General features: G+C 43.6%; 2 protein-coding genes across 2 annotated transcripts; one reads left to right on the top strand and one right to left on the bottom strand.

Annotated features, from left to right (window-relative positions):
• The first annotated feature begins 1,829 nt into the window (after positions 1-1,829).
• On the top strand, positions 1,830-6,636 carry ch25hl3 (cholesterol 25-hydroxylase like 3). Its single transcript, XM_085367860.1, has 2 exons — positions 1,830-2,269; positions 5,440-6,636. Exons 1-2 carry the CDS (start codon positions 1,830-1,832, stop codon positions 5,813-5,815), a joined length of 816 nt encoding a protein of 271 aa, XP_085223986.1. The 3' UTR covers positions 5,816-6,636.
• Positions 6,637-12,489: 5,853 nt separating this feature from the next.
• On the bottom strand, positions 12,490-15,857 carry bmp10 (bone morphogenetic protein 10). Its single transcript, XM_085367859.1, has 2 exons — positions 15,052-15,857; positions 12,490-14,526 (listed from the first exon to the last, which is right to left on the bottom strand). The coding sequence occupies exons 1-2, from the start codon at positions 15,458-15,460 to the stop codon at positions 13,493-13,495; spliced, it is 1,443 nt and encodes a 480-aa protein (XP_085223985.1). The 5' UTR covers positions 15,461-15,857; the 3' UTR covers positions 12,490-13,492.
• Positions 15,858-17,511: the final 1,654 nt, after the last annotated feature.

Raw genomic sequence — 17,511 nt, 5'->3', positions numbered from 1 at the left:
ATGGCCGCTAACTTTCTGCTTCTTAATTCAGATAAAACTGAGGTTATTGTACTCGGCCCTGAAAAGCCTAGAAATATGGTATCTAAGCAGATTCTTACTCTGGATGGCATTACCTTGGCCTCCAGTAACGCTGTGAGGAACTTTGGAGTCATTTTTGACCAGGACATGTCCTTCAATGCACATATTAAACAAATATGTAAGACTGCTTTCCTCCATTTGCGCAACATCTCTAAAATTAGAAATATCCTGGCTCAGAGTGACGCTGAAAAACTAGTTCATGCATTTATTACTTCCAGGCTGGACGACTGTAATTCATTATTATCAGGATGTCCAAAAAACTCACTGAAAAGCCTTCAACTAATCCAAAATGCTGCAGCAAGAGTCCTGACAGGGACTAGAAAGAGAGAGCATATTTCTCCTGTTTTGGCTTCCCTTCGTTGGCTTCCTGTTAAATCCAGAATTGAATTCAAAATCCTGCTCCTCACATAGAAGGTCTTAAATAATCAGGCCCCATCGTATCTTAATGACCTTGTAGTACCATATCACCCTATTAGAGCACTTCGCTCTCGCTCTGCAGGCCTACTTGTTGTTCCTAGAGTATTTAAAAGTAGAATGGGAGGCAGAGCCTTCAGTTTTCAGGCCCCTCTTCTGTGGAACCAGCTTCCAGTTTGGATTCGGGAGACAGACACTATCTCTACTTTTCAGATAAGGCTTAAAACTTTCCTTTTTGCTAAAGCATATAGTTAGAGCTGGACCAGGTGATCCTGAATCCTCCCTTAGTTATGCTGCAATAGACGTAGGCTGCCGGGGATTCCCATGATGCATTGAGTTTTTCCTTTCCAGTCACCTTTCTCACTCACTATGTGTTAACAGACCTCTCTGCATTGAATTATAGCTGTTATTAACCTCTGTCTCTCTTCCACAGCATGTCTTTTATCCTGTCTTCCTTCTCTCACCCCAACCGGTCGCAGCAGATGGCCCCGCCCCTCCCTGAGCCTGGTTCTGCCGGAGGTTTCTTCCTGTTAAAAGGGAGTTTTTCCTTCCCACTGTCGCCAAAGTGCTTGCTCATAGGGGGTCATATGATTGTTGGGTTTTTCTCTGTATCTATGAAGCGCCTTGAGGCGACTTTTGTTGTGATTTGGCGCTATATAAATAAAATTGAATTGAATTGAATTGAATTGAATTTAAAAAAGAAATGAAGTTACTTAAAAGCTTTATGCAGAAAAAATGGCAAAAAACAAAACAAAACATAAAAATAATAAAAATTACAGACCTAATCTGTTGGTGGCCACTTTTGGCCACGAACAAGCTGAAAGGGTAGTGATTTTGAACAAGCCCAGAATAACACATATGTTAAATCAAAATCACATTCCACCGTTACATAAAGCACCTCAAGTCTAAATATGCGTAACGAGAACACGCTCTTGAGAAGGTATGAAAAAAGGAAAAACAAGAAAATAAATCGTTTTTATTCCTGTCGGTGCACATTTATAGACCCTGAGAGCCATGTGCGCACAGTGAAGCCACCAGCAGCCACCGCAGCGGGCGTCATCGGAGGAGTGGATGGCTGGGAAAAAAAGAAAAAGTGACAGTCCTGTCTCAGAATTCCCCTTTAATCCCAGCACTGAAATCTGAGGATTTACTTCACCTTTTCACAAGAAACGAAGCTCCACCCACAGCATCGTGTCTCTCCCTGTGGAGCAGCTCTAAGTTACTTCTCCGGGAAGAAAAACATTTAAAGGAGGATACAGATCCTTTTAGAGCATCTGGTCAAAACGGCCGCACGCATGAGAGGATGTAGAGGACGAGACTATGGTTAGAAGGTCGTGATGGTCGTACCCTGCACTGAGTATGGAGAGGCACAGGCGCCTGTCCTCCTGGGGCTGTGGGAGTATGTGAAGAGCGGACAGGAGGACGTGCTCCGCTCACCGTTCCTGCCCGCGTCTTTTGCGTTCCTGGCGCACGTGCTGCTCTGCGTACCTTTCCTCGCGCTGGATGCGCTGGGGAGCGTCTGTCAGCGGGTTCGGTCATGGAGGATGACCGCTGGCTCGGGTCCGCCGCCGTCTCTGAGCCGATGGTTAGAGTGTTTCTGCAGGGTTTTGTATAAATACGTGACCGTGGTCCTGCCCGTCACTGCGCTCTTCAACACCCTAATAAACCTCAAGTTACCTGATGTGGCCCCCAGCTGCTGGCAGCTCTGCGTGGAGGTGGTGGCATGCCTGCTGCTTTTTGACATGCTCTTCTTCATGTGGCACTACGTCATGCACAGGTGAGCAGCACGCGCATTTGTTGGGCTTCCTTCCTCCCCCAACATGAACCCGGGTTTAAAAGAAGACATTCGGTCCAGCGGGCTGCTTGTGAGGTCCTGAGGGTTTGTCTGCACCAGTCTGCTGCTGCTTAACGCTTTAATTATTTTTGAAATGTGCTTTACACAGAAATGATAACATTTGGCATCCCTTCACAAAACACACACACCTATTGTAACCTGACAGACACATGTTTTTTTTTATTAGACAAGAATCAAATAAAACATAACAGCTCCGTCCCGAGGGAAGAAGCTGAAAATTCACCCTATAGAGGACGGGAACCATTTTTAATAATTGATAAAGCCATCCTTACCTGTTTAGAGTACAGGGAGGCTAAACATGGCTGTGACTCACCTATCAGACGACTGGACCATCTCACTATCTGATTCAGTGAGTTTTCCTCTGTAACAGAGGTCTGACCGAACCATGGCACCAAACAAAAGATAAAACGGACTCAATAAAAGAACGATAAAACAAAGTTCAAATTGTTCAATGTGGAAACGAGCAAGTTTCCTGAGGCAGTAAAGGTGCTGGTGACCCTTTTTGCAGACCGATTTGCAATTTTAATCACAATTCAGTTTTACGTTTATTACGGTCCTGAGATATTTATATGATTGCACTTGCTCTATTTTCTGACCTTTTAAACAGCAGACCAGAGAGAAAACAAGAGAGTCCGCTGCTGATACTTGTTACGCATGTACATTTTAAGGACTGATTTCGGTTTTTTTGTCCTACAAAGGATTTTCTTGCGTTAGAAAGAATGTAAACCACTTCGCCAGAAGTGTCAAGCATGAACTCCAGCTTCCCAGTAACAGTATCTTTATTCACATCATTCCAATATAAAATCAGTGTTGGGTTCCTGATCTTTGCCCTTGATAAATCACTTGTGCGGCTAATAGCTGTAACACTGGCTCTAACAGTGCCAGTTAAAGTACCAGTAGCACTCGTTTTCTGTTTTTGTCTGTAGATATTATATAATTCTGACTTCTGAGAACTTTCCAGCAGAGGCGGAGCCAGACATTTGAAACACCAGGGGCTTAGCCCTAAAGGGTAGTATGCATGTGGGATTTTATTTATTTTTTTTTTTTGGGGGGGGGGGGGGGGGGGGGGGGGGGTAGAAATGACTGAAAGATTAATTGGCTCTGTTTTGAGTTTTGTTCAAAAAGAAATGACTTCATATAGGGAAAAATATATATCACATGTGCAGGACACCTTAAACTAGTTTTTTAATTAAGCAGCAAGGCAGAACAAAATCAGGGCTGCATCAAGACACGAGGACTAAACCCCAATTCAACCAGACCCAGAACTGATCCGGAATTAAAACAGGACTACAACAGTTCAAAATCAGGACTACTGAGCACTTAACTAAGACAGAACCAGAATCAGAACTAGATGATAGTAGCACTAAAAATCTTCATAGACCCGCACTACACTTATTTTTTAATTCTACCAAAGTACACTATTTAGATTGAGAAAAGTTTATATAATTATTTAGCCTTGTTGTGCAAACAAGCCTGCATAACTTAATAAATGTAGAATTTGAAAAATAGCAAACCTAAAAAGAAACACTAGGTACGAGATACATGAGGACCTATGATACGGTGATACTTTTGGCAAACAACCATTTGACTAACATGTGTGTCTCACCTGCTCTTGTTCCATCTCTGTTCTGTCCTCATTCTCCTCTCTCTCCCTCTCTGTTCCTCTCTCTCCCTCTTTGTGCTGACAATCATCAAATATACAGTTGAAACCAGATATTTATGTACTCTTCAGATCAAAACACAAACACTTTTTTAATTGTAACCTCAAATCAGACTAAATGTTAATTTTTTTTAGATTGATAAATATAAAAAACATATTTGTTAACTTTAAGAGTAAAGAGAGAAACTATCTGTATTTCTTAATTGTAAATGGCACCAAATTGTATTCAAACTTGAGCCACACTTATGGAGCTCCACAGTTCTTTTTCTGGTGTTTTGGTTGACATCTCTTAATTTTCCCATTTCAAAGAAACAGGCTCTGTGTTTTGCCTTATATGCATCCACAGCTGTGCCACCAATTTACTCACATGGACTCTACGAACCTATCAGAAGCTTCTTCAGCTCAGAATGGAATCGTCTGGAGTTTTCTTGTTAATTAACAATAAACTTAGTGTATATGTACTCTTAAATTTGATGAAAGTGATAAAAAAATAGACAGCTCTGTCTCTCTTTATTCTGACATTTAACTAATTCAAAAGATATTTCAATATTTATCTAAAACAAAACAAGTTTACTCTAAATTGATGTTGTACAGTAAAAAAAATGTTCTTGTATTTTCCATAAAGTGTATGTAAATATCTGGTTTCAACTGTGGATATACTGCTGTGTATTGAAGTTCCTCTTGTTTTGCATAGAAATATACTGAACAACATACAAAGCATAATATATAAAATACTACCAGAGTTTTTTCTTTGAAAGAAGCTCCTTATGTCCATTCTTGTATATCAGTACATTACTGAAACCGATTTATTTAGCCGTGGAGGGTAACAACTGAAAATATGAAATAAACACACGTGTAAGCTAAGACTCTCTAAAGAAACAGCATTGTTGTTGTTCGGCTTTTCATTTCGCCATTTGTTGATTCACTTGAAGAGCAAGTAACGTAATATGGGTCAAGTGATCAGTTTAACATCAATCTTTCGTGATACACCGTCATATTTACATTATTTGTACAGGATGAATGATTTGCTTTGGTACCTGGTCAAACTTCAGTTCTCCTCTGTCTGCCTGGCTCTGTTTCTCCAACAGCGCACTCGCAGGCAGCAGCTCCCCCGCTTAGTGCCTGAGCTCGGATCATACTAATATTAGGGGGGATTTACGCACAGTCGTAAATTCACATAGTGCACAGTGTGCACTATGTGTGCACTATGTGCTTTGAATATTGTGCGTATTTTTTTGCTTTATACAGTTGTCAGCCAGGCATCTAACTATGAAAAAATTACACTCCAAAAGACCCCGGGCTTCTGACAAAACAACCCGGGCTTAAGCCCAGCATGCCACCCCCCCACCCCCCCGCTCCGCCACTGCTTTCCAGTAATTTTCCATTACAGCACCACTGTAACCATAATCGGTGTGTGGGTTTTCATCCTTAGAGTTTCCTGGCTGTACCGCAACATCCACCAGATGCACCACCAGCACCACACTCCCTTCGCTCTGGCAGCTCAGGACTGCAGCTCGGCCGAGCTGTTGTCTCTACTGTTGCTGTCTCTGAGCAGCGCCTGGATGGTGGGATGTCACCCTCTCAGCGAGGCCCTCTTCCACCTCATCAACACCTGGCTTGCCGTGGAGGACCACTGCGGCTACGACCTGCCCTGGGCTCTGCACAGACTGCTGCCCTGTCTGGGAGGAGCCCCCCACCACCACGCACACCACAGTTTGCAAATCATAAATTACGCCCCTCTCTTCACGCACTGGGACCACCTCTTTGGGACGTATCGCGCATCGGTGCTGAATTCACGTCCACAGTGACAAGCCTGTTGCATTTTTTTTTTCTCAGATTCAATGAAGGATGTTATCTTTTGGCTGATGTTAACGTGTAATCTCACTATTCGCTCATTTATTACTACACATGTCGCAATCAATAATACAATACAATCACAACTGATACTTTATGTATGTAACCACTGTATCGTAGGCTGTAAGTGAAGACCCCCAGCATTTTCACCTTTGTCGCCAGAGCTTTCAGGGACTGTCAGAGACTGGAGCTGATTGTGAAACTAAGCACCACCGGATGCTGACTGCTCCAGCCGGTGTACCCTGATTCATCCTTCTTTATGACTCAATCACATACAAAATGAGCTGGGTCAGTAAAGTCATCAAGAAAGCATTTGCTCTGGTTACAGAGCAATGGAGCCAAAGACTGTTTACAGACACTGTGCCATGCAACTACAAGTCTTTATGCAACAAGAGGAGCCTGCCCCCTGCTGGCTTGTTTCAGAACTTATAAACTGAGCTATGGACAGGAAATCAGATCACCTTTACCTTGGGGAAAAAAACAATGAGCCATTGTAGTTATGCTGAAGCGAGACATGTTTCATGCAACTGAAAATGCACCCCACCCCCACCCCCACATATTCTCATAAACTCAGAGTGACTTTGTTACTTTGGAGGAGTGAATCCGAAACAAAGACCTGTTTATACAACCCAGTACAGTGAATCTCATTTTACAGTTCATCAGTTTAATACTTTAAGCTCGGGCTTTTTAATGTGGCCAGTATATTGTTATTGTACAGCGGATAACAATCACGGCGAGGAGATCTGGACACATTTCAGATCCCCCACATCCAAAACAGAAAACTTAATTAAAAACTAAACTGAAACAAGTAAACCAGTCCAGGCAGAGCAAATTCAAGTGCAAGCTTTGTTTTTTGAACTCTAAATGCATTTAGACTGAAAATCTTTAGACAGATCAGCTATTTTGTGAGGAAAAGGTATATATTTTAAGTAGGCTTAGTTAGACACCTATATATTTTATTTTTCCTGTTACATTCAGGACCTGTTTATGAGTGATTGTAAAGTTGTGTTGGAAATCTGCCCGACTGCTGTAGTGAATGAAAGCAGGACACAGACCGGGTTTTTTTGCCTCAGGCTCATGTTTCCACCGTGCTGCTGCGGTTAGTCATTTGTATAGCACATTTTGAGCCTTTCAGTAATCAGTTATATGCTCTGCTAACACGGTTCCTTGGTGCCTACAGTGGGGCAAAAAAGTATTTAGTCAGCCACCGATTGTGCAAGTTCCCCCACTTAAAATGATGACAGAGGTCAGTAATTTGCACCAGAGGTACACTTCAACTGTGAGAGACAGAATGTGAAAAAAAAATCCATGAATCCACATGGTAGGATTTGTAAAGAATTTATTCGTAAATCAGGGTGGAAAATAAGTATTTGGTCACCTCAAACAAGGAAAATCTCTGGCTCTCACAGACCTGTAACGTCTTCTGTAAGAAGCTTTTCTGTCCCCCACTCGTTACCTGTATGAATGGCACCTGTTTGAACTCATCATCTGTATAAAAGACACCTGTCCACAGCCTCAAACAGTCAGACTCCAAACTCCGCCATGGCCAAGACCAAAGAGCTTTCGAAGGACACCAGGAAAAGTATTGTAGACCTGCACCAGACTGGGAAGAGTGAATCTACAATAGGCAAGCAGCTTGGTGTGAAAAAATCAACTGTGGGAGCAATCATCAGAAAATGGAAGACATACAAGACCACTGATAATCTCCCTCGATCTGGGGCTCCACACAAGATCTCATCCCGTGGGGTCAAAATGATCATGAGAACGGTGAGCAAAGATCCCAGAACCACACGGGGGGACCTGGTGAATGACCTGCAGAGAGCTGGGACCAAAGTAACAAAGGTCACCATCAGTAACACACTACAACGGCAGGGAATCAAATCCCGCAGTGCCAGACGTGTTCCGCTGCTGAAGCCAGTGCATGTCCAGGCCCGTCTGAAGTTTGCCAGAGAGCACATGGATGATACAGCAGAGGATTGGGAGAATGTCATGTGGTCAGATGAAACCAAAGTAAAACTTTTTGGTATAAACTCAACTCGTCGTGTTTGGAGGAAGAAGAATACTGAGTTGCATCCCAAGAACACCATACCTACTGTGAAGCATGGGGGTGGAAACATCATGCTATGGGGCTGTTTTTCTGCCAAGGGGACAGGACGACTGATCCGTGTTAAGGACAGAATGAATGGGGCCATGTATCGTGAGATTTTGAGCCAAAACCTCCTTCCATCAGTGAGAACTTTGAAGATGAAACGAGGCTGGGTCTTCCAACATGACAATGATCCAAAACACACCGCCCGGGCAACAAAGGAGTGGCTCCGTAAGAAGCATTTGAAAGTCCTGGAGTGGCCTAGCCAGTCTCCAGACCTCAACCCCATAGAAAATCTGTGGCGGGAGTTGAAAGTCCGTGTTGCTCGGCGACAGCCCCAAAACATCACTGCTCTCGAGAAGATCTGCATGGAGGAATGGGCCAAAATACCAGCTACTGTGTGTGCAAACCTGGTAAAGACCTATAGTAAACGTTTGAGCTCTGTTATTGCCAACAAAGGTTATGTTACAAAGTATTGAGTTGTATTTTTGTTATTGACCAAATACTTATTTTCCACCCTGATTTACGAATAAACTCTTTACAAATCCTACCATGTGGATTCATGGATTTTTTTTTTTCACATTCTGTCTCTCACAGTTGAAGTGTACCTCTGGTGCAAATTACTGACCTCTGTCATCATTTTAGGTGGGGGAACTTGCACAATCGGTGGCTGACTAAATACTTTTTTGCCCCACTGTAGAAGAAAGGTCTGTTTTTTCCATGGTTTCTGCAGTTGCAATTTTCAGCTGGCATCATGTCACCAGCTACCTGAGGATCCTTTACATATAACAAATAGAGAGTTTGTCAAGACTCTTGCATTTCACAGCAGTGTTAAGTCTAGCCATTATTTATGGCCCATTATCGCAAGTTTGCCTTAAGAGAATACAGTGCCTGTAACACACCATGTTTACAGGCAAGCAAGAGGGAGGCAGAGTCAGTGTTGCAATCTTCAGGATGGCAAAAGAAAGGGCTGCAAACAGTAATGAGAAGTATAAGTAGGTGAGCCTGTTTATGATTTTGGAAGGAGCACGGCTTATATAATGAATCAAGCATGTCATTCACAAGCAAGAGCAGTGTCGATAGTAAAGATGAAATCTCTTCCAAAGAAGCTAAAATACAGATCAAAACAATGGGAGTGAGGCAAAGGGAAAATAAAGGAAGTTCTCGGGAAGACACGTGTCCAAAGGCAGGCAAAGATGGCAAGAGAAAAGAGGCACATACAGCTTGCATGCACATGTGCTTAAAAGACATGTTTAAGGGGCCAAATACAATTTATAGAGCAGGGGGTCAAACATAAGCCCTCAGGACACAAATCCTTCAAAAAAGACTCCAATCTAGCCTACCGGCAGCTTTGAAAATGTGAACAAGGGCACACATTTTGGAATTTCTGACTGTATTTTCACAGCCTCTTCTCCTGATAAAGAAGGCTCTCATGGCTTTTCTACTTGACAGAACCTTTCCTTTGTTTGTTTGGTTGTTTTTTTTTCACACATTTACTCAAGTTCAGTTGTTTTCGGGGCCGCCCCTCCGTGAGCCTGGTTCTGCCAGTGGTTTCTTCCTGTTAAAAGGGAGTTTTTCCTTTCCACTGTCGCCAAGTGCTTGTTTTCAAGGAGCTGTCTGATTGTTGGGGTTCTGCCTCTATTACTGCAGCGTTCCTTTTTTGTACAGTATTATGATATCATAGGGATTTAATGTATAGTTAAATGTCTTTACAGTGACAGAAAGGGGAGTTTTACTAATCTGACCAATTTAGGATTAAAGTGGGCTGTATGTGGCCCACCGTCTAAAGTGAGAGATTCCCAGAAAGATAACAACCTCATGTATCAGTCACATTAAACCTTTCAAACAGGTACTTTACACCACCTTAGCTCAGTGGGTGAGCAGGTAAGAGCATCGGCTCGTGCTCCAGTCCAAACTACAGCCCTTTTTTGCGCAACTTTCCTTTCACTTCACTGTCCAATAAAGGCAAAAATGCCAAAAAACAAAAACAAAGAAGCTTTTAATATATTTCTTTGGAAACTTTGAAAAGTGAGGGCCATTACTTTAATGAAGAATGACATGTGAATACTTTCAACGAGCTGAATTTGCTAAGTCATCCTTGGCTGGGACTACTGCAGTCATCTGTTTTTCATTACTTTGTCATTACAATGGGCTCTCTGAAGTTTCGCAACAGCAGACCCAAATGTTTCAAAGGTGCTTAAACATTTGGAGGAGATTTTTTGTTTCTGTTGCTCATGATGATCATGCAGTGCCTGGGAAAACTGCGCTTTTCCTGAGAAGATTTGAGGACAGAGCAGCAAGAGATGAGCGCTGGGTGGTGGAGCCAGGAGATTTAACGATAAGCATGTGATCCAAAACGGAAACAATCAGGCCTTATTACAGACCCGACGTCAGAGTTTAGGGCGAGTCACTCAGCTGTGGGTGACACACACCAAAACACACGTTCACAGCGGGACGCACGTCGGGGTCCAGCAGTCGGCGTCGTGATGTCAAGCCCGAGGAGAATTACTGAAGCACTTTGAAGCGTCTGTACACGGGGAACTGCTCTGAATGTTTACTTGTTAGGTGGGCTCTTAAACTTGGCACGTAGGCTGAATGCTCCACATGAAGTAACAGTTCATAAAATCCTTTCAAATCAAGAGTGAGAAACAACAAGAGCTCTGCAGTAGTCCTTATCAAAGGAGCACAAACCAAAGACTTCCCATTTCATCATATTCCCTGAAAGCTTGCCATTCAGTGACAAAGGCCAGATTCATATTTCTTCCATAGTTCTGTAAATATTCAATTAGCAAGCTTCGCATAGCTGAGGCCGCCTGTTGTCTCAGTAATTGAGGTTCCTGCTCTCTTGTTGCCATTTTTAGCCGACCTCTGCTCTCGTCTTGCGTGAGGGGCCATCCAGCGCCTGAGTTGTTTGCTTCTCAAACATTTTGGTGCACTTGTCATCAGCTGGCTGTGGCCAAAACAGTTTTTTTCCTCTTCTTTTTGGCAAAAGCAACTTAAAACAAGCGCAGCTATTTTGTAAATACGACATTCTGAAAGGCAGCGGAAGGATTGCAAAACGATAGGACTGTAATAATTTAGCTATGCTATGATTTCAAAAGATGCACTTTAAACATTACACTTCTCACATTTATTTGCTGTATTTGTGATCAGAATCATTGGGTTTTGTACCAAGTGTGCAGGCAGCTAGGCTACAGTTAGCTTGGCCTTTAACAGAGGATACAAACAGGTTGTGTGTGCGTTTTCTTAATATTCATTTGTGACTACGTTTATTTTATAGTCGCTTGCCTCCAATCTTTTCCTAGCTTTCTATAGTTCACTTCACACATTTAAGTCTCCATATTTCATCTTTGACCTAATTTCCTGCAGCTTTAGCAGTTTTATTTACTAGAGGTGGGCGGATTGATGCAAATATCAATAGTCTCTATATCATTAGTTGTGGTGGATTGATACTACTGCGACAGGATCGATACTTTGTGTCAATCCTCTGTGTAGTCCACGAAAAAATATGCCTCAAACATGCTCTTTGAACCGTTTTGTGTTGACTGTCACGTCTACTTTTTTAAAATAACTTATAATACCTTCAAAAAACAGAAATGTATCCAAAGAGCTTTACAGACAGACACATTTGCATTAAAGGTCTCCAAAAAAACAGTTTCAAAATACATGAAAAGCTGAAATGTGTTTGGAGCGGCCATTAAAATGTGCTCAGAATTTGCAAAGTTGTAACCCATGACACACTGATCTCCCCTACACAAGCTTCCTTTATAAGTAAAAAGTATCAGTACCAGCAAGACTGGCCCTGTGTTTACTTGGAATCAGATACCAAAAATGAGTAATATCGCACAGCACTATCATTTACCCAAACTGAGCACAAGTGCCTTTCATAGAACTTTATTGTGATCCACATGATTAACAAATCAGAAAGAACAGAAAGAGTTCAGCATTTCAGGTCTGAACTGCATCTTTTATTTAAATCTTCAGTGTGCATTGGTGCGTGAAAACAACATCACAGCCAGTCTTGCGATTGCAATCCCACAGACATTCACAGAAACCTCTGCAGCAGCAGAAAGAGATTTCTTTGCTTTTTTTTGTTTGTTTTTGCTTTTTATGAACAGGTTTTCCATCATTGCTATCTGCGGCCTGCGACCTGTCAGTGCGAGCAGTAGCTCGTCCGTTTTAATCATTAGCGGGGCCACAACTTATTTTCCCATGGTTCTTTGTTTGCTTGTGGTGCACGAACTGTGACCTGCAAGCTGATACTGCTGGCCCGGGTGATGTGCAAGTTTGGTGAAACTGCAGGGATCAGTGATTCAGGCACACGATTCATTCAGGATTTGTTTTTAATAATTATTCTTTATTCTTTCAGAAACTGTTAGCATTTCTCTTCCCAACAAAATTCACTTGTGCTGCAAATGCATTGTCATGGTTGCAAAAAACGTCTCTATGCTGACTTACAGTTATACATATATAGCTTTCTACTCTGTTATAAAAATCAATAAATTAGAACAATAAATAGTCTTTTATTTGACACAAGCAGCAGAGGTATCAAAAGGCCTTTAACAAAAGAAAATAATGATCTTCTTTGGGAATCCATCTATGGATGATGTGTAGCTGCTTCCCCACTCCACAGTAATGTTCCAACAAAGACATTTACCATCAAAGTGGGAAAAACAAAGGAGTTGGAGATATGTCCAGTTTGTGTGTCTGTGGGTGGGTGGGTGGAGGGGGGGTCCACACAGTGCTAGGTCAGCAAGACAAGCTAGTTAAGAATGTTTGTTGCCTAGGAATGTGGCCCACCCCTGCCTCACTCCCCCCGAAGCATCACCTCAAAAGCTTCTCACAGCGGCTTTAAGTTCTCCGAAGCTGAGTGGTGGCATACATGGTTCTCAACCAACAACACCTTGTTATCACTGAGGCTCGGGGGAGTGGAAAAGAGGCATGTGAAGTGGGAAATGGGGTTAGGATTGATAACCCTGACACTGGGACCTCAGCACAGTACCCACGTATCAGGAGGCCACAGGAGGCAGGCGGTGGGCCTGGAGAGTTCATGCCTTGTCAGGTTGCCTCGGGGAGGTCATTTCACTGCGCCGAGGCACATGAAGTGCTGATTAGTGTTTGCATCAAGTGGGGAGGCTAGAGATAAGTGGAGAGGAAGGCAGATGTCAGGGGAAAGGGGAGAGGGAGGGGGGCAGCGGGCCCACTAGTTCCCACCAGGCTGCAGGATGGGCTTGGTTCTTTGGGAAATCTTGAGACTTTCTAGTCTTACGTGTATGAGGACGTGCATCGTTATTGACAACAACGTCCATATTCACCTTTGCTGTATAAGATGAAATAATGTGTCTCGTGGTACAAGATATTATATTTGCTGCACATTTGAGAGTTCTTATAGTTTCATGCATAGTGACTGAACACATTCAGTCCTGCTGAGGAACCCTTATAGAGACTGTAGGAATCTGCATTCTCAGTTCATCTCCCTCTCTTTAGTTATTTTGTCCTTCCTCTTATCGTAAGACTTTCAGTAGACTTTCTAAGATAGTCCGGATTATCTGCAGCCACACTCGGCCACCACCATGCCTTCATACTTGTACTTGTAGGTGACCACCCCCGTGTCGTCCAGGTACAGCAGGGAGATGGGGTCCAGCTTGGTGGGCACACAGCACGCTCGTGCTGCCTTCTGAGGGCTGTTGATGTTGACCAGTGTCTGGACGATGGCGTGCTTGGTGGGTGTGACGTGCTTTGTCAGTGGGTAGGAACAAATTCCACTGCACTCAAAGGCATCATAACCAGTGGGGGCAAGGATCCAACTGTCCCATCCAATGTCCTTGAACTCTACGTACAGAGACTGCTTCTTGCAGTGGTTTCCCTTGGCGTTGCGGCGAATGCGAGAAGCCGAGTCATAGATGAGATTGGAGCGCATTTGGATTAGGTCTTCCTCATCTGGCTCACTTTCTTCACTCCCCCAAGTCCCAAAGTCATTCTGCACGACCATGTTAGAGGTTTCGTGGTCGATCATCTCATTCAGTTCCCGCCTGTCATCGCGGTGATCGCTGCTCTGATCATCGGAAAAAACAATTAGCAGGGGTTTGTGTTTTTTCTCTGGGCTCGTGTCAATCTTCATGTCCCCTTGAGGCAGACTGCTGTCTTTGTTGGCTTCTGTCACGTCTTGAACATTACCATCATCGGCGATGCTGGCAATATGCACCTCCAACCTGTGTGTGGTTCCATCGTCAGATCCATGCCAGCGCTGCACAGCAGCAGTGAGGTCAAACGCCTCCCAGCCGTTATCGGTGCCGTAGACCTGGCGCGAAGCCAGTTCCACCAACTCTATCCGCTCCTCTCCTCCGCTGAATGCGTCTCCTCTGGCAGCGTTCGCATCCGTCACGTTATCGTCATGCGATACCAGCTCGTAGATAGTTACCCGGCGGTCGACACCAGCATAGAGGTGGCGATCGGTCTGGACTAGGGTGTAGAGGCGAAGCTCAGAAGCTGTGATGCGTTCATGATGTGGGACTGACACATTGAAGAGGAGAGGGTGGCGCCTCACTCCTCCCACACCAACAGCACTGGGAGAGGAATCTGGGCGAGGAGAAAAAAAAGTGGTTCAGACATAAACTTGCTTATTCAAGACAGAGAAACTTTGAACTCCTGTTTGAATTTAATCCAAACCGTCATGTCAAAGTAGAAATAACATTTTGAAATAAAAGGCTTTTTAAACTAAGGAAGAGTTTCAGTGTCATGAACTAAATCAAATACTAAACTTTGTACATATCTGAAAGGAGACCAGTTTCACAAGTCTTACAGATCACAGTGATAAGAATAAGAAGTGATAAGAAAAATCATTACACGTATTAACTTTGCATTTAACCCTGTAAGGTCGTCATTAAGGACAAGTAGCCCTTATTCCTAACCCCGTGCTTTAGAGGAAAATTAAAGGATTTCTTGTTGTGGCTGTTTTGTTTTGGAAAAATGAAAATGTTTGGATGTGTGTCAGAACATTTAGGCAAAGCTTTACCATAATTTAAGGTTAGGATAATTCAGAGGGAAAAAAGTATCTCTTTTCTTCAATCTACATTATCAACAAGATACTGAGCAGTGACGTACCTTCGTTTTTGAAGCTGCGGATGATATTTGCCGTGGGCATGGCACTGTGGTCATTAGCAAAGCGGTTGTAGAGCTCCATCATGTATTCAGGTGGCTCCTGTCGTGTACTTCCAGGAGCTAAGGAAGGAGGACCCATGCCAGAGAGGTTGAAAGTACGCAGAAACTGTTCTTTTAGGCTCTCCAGCAGGTTTTGCACATCCTTGTTGCCGTCCTGCTCCAGCAACGATAAATCCACAACCCCTCCATGCCCGTCTCCGAGACCCGGAGCGGGACGCTGTCTCTGACGGGCACTGGAGATGGGGCTAGTCTCTCCACAGAGGGGCCCCTGAAGCAGCAGGATGGAGTATGTCAAGAACAAGGTCTTGGAGGTGCAAATGGTTCCCAGTTGAGAGACCCAAGTGCTCGCCATGGGAGAAATAATCTGCAGCAATTTAATTTATGCCCTCTAGGGTTGTCTTTGGATGAGTTCATGAAAAAAAAGAAAAGAAAAAAAAGATCTCTAATTCAGAGGTTAATTTAGGTAAAGATCAGTTTATCTGCAGGCTAAAAAGTTCTTTCAGCTGAAAAGTGTTGGTGGCCCTTGCACAGGCCAGTGTGAGCCTCTCTGCGTGTGTATTCCTGATGCTGTCTTCCAGACCTCACAGCATTTATTCTCACGCACACCTTTTGATGTCCTTTGCGACGCCGCTGTAGTTCCGGTGGCAGGGTGGCCGAGGCTCGTCTTTGTCCGTCCGACTCATCTCTGTTGTGTCCTCTGCTCTGTCAGTCTCCCTCTGTGCTCTGCTCTCTGTTGCCAGCTCTTTCTTTCTGTCCCTTATCTATGCTATGGTGGGCTCTGCATTGCTTCTGTGCGTATGGTCTTTTAGTTGGTGTGTGTGTGTATGTGTGTGTGCGTGCCTGCTTTCCCTTCAACTTTGTGAGATGCACATGACCGTGTTATCTCACAACTTCCTTAATGAGGATTTTGTAAACACTGTCCTGTAGCCTCTTCCTTGTGGAAGAGCTATTTTGTTTGGGTGGGTGCTCCAGAGTTGATATTCTGCACTTGTTTATTTGCTTTGTAAATGGTGGATTCTTGCGAGCTGCTGCCTAGGCTCCATTGACCATTTCTCTTTTTTTTTGGACAAAATACACCACAGGTCTGTTGATATCGTTCAGTGCACAGGATGCATCTATTAGGCAACGGTGGCACAAATGAAATTGAAATGCAATGAGGTGTGAGGCCTTAATGATAGAGCGTAAAAGATACTGAGTTCACTTTGGGTCTTGACAACATTTCAAGTAGCTCGTGAGAATGACAGAGCAGTACAAAAATCCTCATTCCCGTTCGTTCAGCCACTTCCACACTTGTGTAACGCTTGCTGAAAGTTACTTCCTCCTCTGAGAAGAGCAGCAGTATGTCTGAAAAGGGGTTAACTGAAATCAAGAATAGGTGAGGCACGCTCACGACATTTCATCTGGGGCACCAGCTTGCAAGGCATTCCTCTCAATTAGAATAACAGGAACAAGTCAAAGGTGATGGCAGTGGAAACTGGGTGACTAATGAAGCAGGCGTCCGAGGCCTCGTCCAATGTATTGGCACGTGCTACACGCTACAGTACGTGTGAAGCAAACAAACAGCTAAGCCGTGAGAGACTCTGATGACACTAGTTAGCAACGATTCACGCTGGCTTCCAATCAGATCCGAACAACTGCTCGGTTCGTCACCTGAACCCTCGTCTCACTACACAACTGTCCTTCATTCCTGAGCTTCTTTGTGTGACCCGCAGATACACTCCTGATTTTGGTGCGTCACAGATGGGAAGGAATGAGCCTTTCCTGCCTCTGCCACTCATCTGCCAGGCTGATGGTTGACAGACGTTCTTGTTATCTGCCTCTTTGTTAAACTGCTGCTGCAACAGGCCGTCACATCTTCTTGGTGGACTAAAGAAAGCTTGATAGTAAAAAATGTCTATTTGCACACAGAGTCAGGCCCCTCCATATGGTCTCCATTATCGGCCCAAGAGTGTAACAACTGAGGATTTAGGGAGCGCACAGTTGCTATTTTTGGACCAAACCTTATAGGAAGCAGATATTAAGTCCTGATATCCTGTTTCTGAATTTTAATGATTTCCATCTGTGTGTTCACTCCCCAGTGTTATCCTTTTACGACTATTGAAAATCAACACAATTTTCACCACAAAACCTCTGCTGTAAAACTTATTATTTTTACTGTTTTTAAAGTAGTACATAATCATTTTTGACTACATGGAGACATCGTTGACAAAACATTGACTAAGTCACCATTTTCAAACACATCCAGGAGGACCCAGAGTTGCCGAAGACCCATTGTCTTCGCCAACTCCTGAGGGAAAGGTCTGGATATTCACCTAACCTTTCCCCGCGCTTCTGTCATGATATTGTGGGGTTTTAGTGGATATTCCAGTACCTGTTATTAATAACTGGAAGGCTGGGGCTGTT

Source organism: Diplotaxodon limnothrissa, linkage group LG12 (genome assembly GCF_057381915.1).
Source record: "Diplotaxodon limnothrissa isolate DT_005_m linkage group LG12, D_limnothrissa_male_GT1.1, whole genome shotgun sequence".
In the NCBI taxonomy this organism is placed as follows: Eukaryota; Metazoa; Chordata; class Actinopteri; order Cichliformes; family Cichlidae; genus Diplotaxodon; species Diplotaxodon limnothrissa.
Note: the sequence above shows the minus strand (reverse complement) of the source record. Positions and strands in the feature narration are given on the sequence as shown.

Excerpts from the sequence above, each read along its gene's own strand:
- bmp10 (XM_085367859.1), bottom strand. The coding sequence starts at position 15,460 with ATGGCGAGCACTTGGGTCTCTCAACTGGGAACCATTTGCACCTCCAAG. Across the intron at positions 14,527-15,051 it reads CCGCAGCTTCAAAAACGAAG|ATTCCTCTCCCAGTGCTGTT; the intron begins GTACGTCACTGC and ends CTCCTCGCCCAG.
- ch25hl3 (XM_085367860.1), top strand. The coding sequence starts at position 1,830 with ATGGTCGTACCCTGCACTGAGTATGGAGAGGCACAGGCGCCTGTCCTC. Across the intron at positions 2,270-5,439 it reads TGGCACTACGTCATGCACAG|AGTTTCCTGGCTGTACCGCA; the intron begins GTGAGCAGCACG and ends TTTCATCCTTAG.